This window comes from Leucopleurus acutus, assembly GCF_964270905.1.
Source record: "Leucopleurus acutus genome assembly, chromosome: 2".
Taxonomy (NCBI): Eukaryota; Metazoa; Chordata; class Mammalia; order Artiodactyla; family Delphinidae; genus Leucopleurus; species Leucopleurus acutus.
This window is the reverse complement of record NC_139143.1, coordinates 88,110,041-88,116,040: the sequence shown is the minus strand read 5'-3', so window position 1 is coordinate 88,116,040 and position 6,000 is coordinate 88,110,041. Positions and strand designations below refer to the sequence as shown.

General features: G+C 52.9%; 1 protein-coding gene across 1 annotated transcript in view; it reads left to right on the top strand.

Moving 5' to 3' along the window:
• Positions 1-450: 450 nt before the first annotated feature.
• The window catches only part of PHGDH (phosphoglycerate dehydrogenase), a gene marked incomplete at both ends in the record, with an annotated part of 30,587 nt that continues 25,037 nt past the window's right edge, over positions 451-6,000 (top strand). Inside the window, one exon of the mRNA XM_082864456.1 lies at positions 451-588. Coding sequence (XP_082720582.1) covers positions 451-588 — 138 coding nt within the window. The remainder of the gene's footprint in view (positions 589-6,000) is intronic.

The following is a 6,000-nucleotide window of genomic DNA, read 5'->3' as shown; positions in this document are numbered from 1 at the left end:
AGTAGGTGCATTCAATCAATGCGTGTTAAGGAATTAGTGAATGGGTCCTTAGGAGGAAAGAATGAAGATGAAACATTTCTCTCACGACGAGAACGAATATTTCTCAGTTTATTTCAGATATGAATCAGCTACTCAGCGTCAACTGTGCTTCTGTATACTCACCAGGTGTAGATACATGCTTCGGCTGAGATTGAGAAATTCATCTCCGGAGAATAATATGGTGGGCGGGGATCTGAAAGCTCCGAACCGCGAGGAGGGGGCGGAGTCACAGAGAGTTGGAGCGTTTCTGTCCAATCAAAAGGAGACGGCAGGAGCAGGAGTGGGAGATAAGGGGGAGCGGGAGATCGCGAATCCTGCCCAGTTACACGAGCCAGCCAGCCGGAACAGCAGCTTCTCCGTTTAGGTGTTTCTGCCCAGGGAGAGCTGCCGATTCCGAGGCCGACTCCAGCAATGGCCTTTACAAATCTACGGAAAGTGCTTATCAGTGATAGCCTGGACCCTTGCTGCCGGAAGATCCTGCAAGATGGAGGGCTGCAGGTGGTGGAGAAGCAGAACCTGAGCCAGGAGGAGCTGATAGCCGAGCTGCAGGTTAGGCGAGCGGGAGACAGACTAGGGCTGCGAGGCATCCTCCGCGGACACTGGCTGACCAATTCCGGCCCAGCGTGCCCCACCCTCACCCCCATCGCTGGTGTCAGTCTTGGGGTCTCCCGAGATTGGGGGCTGGGAAGGGGGGAGGGAGAAGAAGGAGGGAGGAACAAAGGGCGGCAAGCTGCAGGATGCAAACTTTCCGTTCCGTTTGCAACCGCGTGTTTCACGTTGGCATGCCTCCCGCCAGCATTGCAAAGTGCTGGCTGCTTCAGCTGGTCCTGCAGGCTGCCCGGGGGATGCCAGCGCGGCTTCCCAGGGCCGTTGCGCTCAGTGGCCCTGGCAGCCCGGCGCCGCCTCTCCCCACCTCCAGCGGGGGCTCCGGGGGAGAGGCGCCAAAGTGGCTTCCCTGCTTGGAGCTCAGGGACCGGCGATCCTTCCCCAGCCAAGCCCTGGCTCGCCCAGCCAAGTGCTGCTTTCCCTGGGGGGCCCCGGCGGAGTCCCAGCCTGTTCCGTGGCTGCTGGAGAAGCTGCAGGGAAGGCGGCCCGGCTGGAGCGGCAAACGCCATACCCGCCTTTCATCTGATGCAAGACTGCTGAGAGTTTTCACCGCCCCTCTGCCGCCTGGGAGCGCTCGGAGGAAAGAGGGGCGGGCGGGGGGCGCCCGAGATCTCCGCGCCGGCCACGCGGCAGTCGCCTCGGCCGCCGCTGTCCAGGCTTAGTCTCCGCCAGTGGGCTCGGCGGGGTCAGGAATGGCCCGATCGGACGAGATTCCGATCCCAAAGCCCCCAGGAAACGTATATTTCCTAGCAGATCTTTCTCAGGAAAGTTATCACCGTTTGTGCAGTTTACTTCAGATCTTTCTCTAACTTGCTTGTAAAAATCCTGCGAGGTTTGGTGGCCTCTTCCTGCCTTATAACATTTATTTCGTGAACTCTTCACTCCAGTTTCTGCACTTCTTACTTCTGTACTGTGCCCAGCGCCCAGGAGTCTCTACCCGACCCGTCCGGATGTATTCTCCCCTGACCCCAAACTCCCACACCCCGCAGTGTAGCCTCCTACCAACTTCAACCAGTCTCAGCGCGAATCCACCCTCTCCAGAGTCCCTTAAATCAAACCACAGAGGTGGCTACTGTTGCTTTAGCTGTGAGGCAATCGCATGGTCTTCATAACTGCCATTGTATCTCCTGCTGTGTTTCTCCATGGAACCCCTGCCCCTCTTCTCCCACCCCGTGGTACTGTATTCTGCCCCTGGCTTGTACGCAGAGAAGTTTCTGACTGGTCCCTGTCTTTTTTTTTTTTTTTTTTTGGCTGCGTTGGGTCTTCCTTGCTCCTTGTGGGCTTCCTCTAGTTGCGGCCAGAGGGAGCTGCTCTTCGTTGCAGTGCTCCGGCTTCTTACTGCGTGGCTTCTGTTGTTGTGGATCACGGACTTCAGTAGCTGTGGCACGCGGACTCAGCAGTTGTGGTGCACGGGTTTAGTTGTCCGTGACATGTGGGATCTTCCTGGACCAGGGCTCGAACCCGTGTCCCCTGCATTGGCAGGTGGATTCTTAACCACTGCGCCACCAGGGAAGTCCCTGGTCCCTGTCTTAAAGAAGCTTGTCAGCTAGTTAGGAGCCTGGCCAACACACGGTGAGACAAGTGACCAGACGACACAATACTTGAGTGCTAAATGAGACCATCCGGCAGCCTAGCCTTGTCCTAGCGTTGCAAATGGACAGAAGCGGGTGATCAGCCTGGACTCGGTGGGGGCCAAGGGCTCAGGACGTGATCCTTGGACTACCGGGATCCAGGACTACCCTAGGACTGGATGGGGAACAGGCACCGCACACTTGTCACCTCCTCTTTGTGCAGATGGTATAATGGCCTTGGCTCTGGGCGGTGGCCAGAAGGAAGTGGAGTGGTCTCTAGATTCTCACCTCCACCAGACCACCGGGTTGGGAAGAGTGGCCTGGACTTGGGGCTTCCCAGCTTTGTTATGGAAATTAAAATTCTGTACCCCGGGGGTAGGGTGGGTTGAGAGGGAGCGGTGAGTGTGGAATTGACTAGAATGGGAGGCCCTGGTCACTAGTGGAGGGTTTCCATGGTGTTCAGAGGTTGGCCGGGTGGGTGCAGGGAATCTGGGGCTGGAACTTGGAGGACGTTTTAAAGGCACTGAAAACTTCTGGCAGGAGAGGAGGGATGTTTGTTGGCTACATTGTTGGACGGTTTGGGAGTGCCCAGTCTTCATGTCTGTCTTTGTAAAAAGCACTAGGTTCAGACTGCTGGTTAGTCTCCTTGGGCCACTGGAGGGTCCTCATATCCACACTTGCCTCTTATTATTCTGCATGGAGAGGTGCCTGGGTTAGTGGCCCCTGCCCTCCCCTGTTTAAACCTTTTTAATACTGAAAGAAACTGGGGCCCAGTGCCTGAACCAGGCCTGGCCTCCGTTCCCACTCCTTGGTATTCTGGGCAGGCACAATTTATTCTCTCTCAGTCTGTGGTCAGGAAGTACAATCATCCCCCAGAACCATGCTTTTCAGACTTGAAGCAAGTCACAGCTCATTAGTGGGTGATGAAGTCCATTTAATGGGTCATGATTAGCATTTAAAAAAACAAAATAAGAAATATCAGAGAGCAATGCAGATAGTAAGGCTAAGTATTGTGTCACGAAATTTGTTTCAATTATTGTGTGTTTGTGGTGTGTGTGGTATATGAGTATAAAATCATAACTTAACCATGTGTTTCTTACTGTGGGTCTTAGTCAAAAGTTTGGAAAACACTGGCTTGGAATAATAAAGCATCTTGTTTGGAACTCAACTAAACTCTGACTTAAACTGTGTGCCCCTCTTCTATCAGCAGATGTCACATCTTAAATAAGCCTAATATGCAGGAACATTTAAATCTTAGCATGTATCAGTGGCTTTTAAACTTTGACCATGGCCCACAATAGGAAATTCATTTTACATTATAACTCACTATACACACACATATGTGTACACACATACACTAAAGTTTCATGAAAGAATACCCTTACTAGATGTGCTGCGTTCTGATATTTTCTTCTGTTTCATTAACTAGCAATGCTGGTCAGAATCCTCTAAACGCACGCTGGTAATGCATTTAATTTACTGAAGCACCTTTGTATCTTTATTTCAGAATTTGAAGAAAGGATAAGAAGGGAATAAAGGTCGATGCAAGAGTCCATGTTTTGAAAGGCTCTTTTAAAATGCAAATTTCTAGCCTTTACGCTAGGATTTGGTTTGCAAAAGTTAAATAACCATCTACTTAATCAGGATCACACCTATTGTGCCAAACAGCGCCCACCTGCATTCTCTATAGCTGGGGAACATGATCTGGAGCGGTTCTCTGACTTCTCCTATGATGTAAGTCAGAAGTGGGAGCAATGCTAGAATCATCCCCAAGGCCAAGCCTGTTCTTGGGAAAGGAAGCATGTGTGAACTTGAGGAACGTGAATGGGTTTCCACTGCTGAGTTTGCATAGTTTGTCCGGAACAGCTATAAATCCAGCAGAACAGTGGCCTGTTGTTTTCCAGCTCTGAAGCAGCTGTGGGACTGTGAGTGGGGAGGAAACCCAAGTGTAAGCAAATGCCTGTTCCAGCCTGCATTCTTTTTTTTTTTTTTTTTCTGTACGCGGGCCTCTCACTGTTGTGGCCTCTCCCATTGCGGAGCACAGGCTCCGGACGCGCAGGCTCAGCGGCCATGGCTCACGGGCCCAGCCGCTCCGCGGCATGTGGGATCCTCCCGGACCGGGGCACGAACCCGTGTCCCCTGCATCGGCAGGCGGACTCTCAACCACTGTGCCACCAGGGAGGCTCCCAGCCTGCATTCTTATACAGATAGAGCACACACAAAGCAGACAACAGTAGACAGCAGAGTGGGTGCAGTGTTGAGATTCCCACTGCGGGAGTGCCAGAGAGGACCTTGGGGTGCTGCAGAAGAAAGTTATAATCACTGCAAACTGCAGGGAAGATGCGGGTGGATTTGCAAAGGACTGCGGTTTGCATAAGTAGAGGAGAGGAGTGGACTGCAGGGAGCCAAGTCTCCGAGGGATGACGTGGGGCCTGAGAAGGGGACCGGGCCTGGAGTGCAGGGCTTTTGAGGGATCAGCGGCAGCTAGGTTGGTTGGCACACAGGCTCTCAGTAAATGCATGCTGGTTGAATGAATTCTGGTTTTTTTTTTTGTTTGTTTTTTGTTTTGTTTTTGTCACACCGTGTGGCTCAAGGTATCTTAGTTCCCTGACCAGGGACTGAACCCGCGCCCTCAGCAGTGGAAGTGCAGTGTCCCAACCACTGGACCACCAGGGAATTCCCTTGAATGAATGAACTGATGATGTGTTTGAATGAACAGGAACAGGGGTAGTTGAGGGTGTAAAGGGTCTTGAAAGCCCGGGAACTCTGGCCACAGGAATGCCCGGATCGTGTGGGACCAGCGTCTGCTGAATGGGAGTCTGCAAAGGCAGATTCCCACTTGGGATGGGTGAGCTCTGCATGTACATCTGTGCTGGTCTGACTGGAGGCTCTTCAGACTTCTTGGCTTCAGAGAAAGCTGGGACACACCCTTGAGGGAAAAGCAGAGAGAGACTGCAGGATAAATCTCTGTAAGGGAGATCCTTCCACAGAGAGAGGTCGTGCTTGTTAAAGAAAAACGCCATGCTGTTTCTGGGCTTGTCCTCAGGGTCTGCAGGAATGGGGTGGACTCCTGGGGAGTCTGCATCCTCTTCTACAGCGGGTCTGTCCTGTGGGAAGCAGATTCCCAAGGTTTGCGGAAGGGCTGGCAGCTTTGGAGCGAGCATTCAAGGAGCATTCTATTCAGAACCACAGACACAAAAGGCTTGGAGTGCCCGTGAAGGGTCCTCCATCCAGCTGTCTGCGGCCTGGCACAGCCCCCAGCCAGTGGGGATGCATGAAGCATTCATACCTCCAGAGAAGTAATGCTGCAGCCTCTCTCGAACAATCATCCCAGTGTTGAGAAGCCCTCCAGATCTAAATAGGCTGCGACGTAAGCTTCATTCCTCTTCTTCCATCCGTGGAGAGAAAAGAACTCTGTGCTCTCTCTGCATGTAACTTGTCCAAACTGGTTCCAAGGCTCTGGGCTTGCACACAGTAAACACAGTGTGGGTCCTCACCCTGGGAGCCAGATGCCCATGGCCTTTCTCTGTCTCCAGAATCCGTGTGGTGAGGAGGGAAGAGAGAAGGTGCTCGTGGGAGAACCCACGAGCTGGGTGCTCCACTGGGGACATGCAGCGTGGCTTACAGGTGTCAGATCAGATGTGGGAGGGACCCCAGGGGCCATCTATTCCAATGCTCTTATGTTACAGAAGGAGACCAGGGTACGGGGTGACATGACTTGGTACAGTGACCCAACTTGTCATTGCCAGCCCTAGGCCTAGAACCCCAGCCTCTGGTTCCCAGG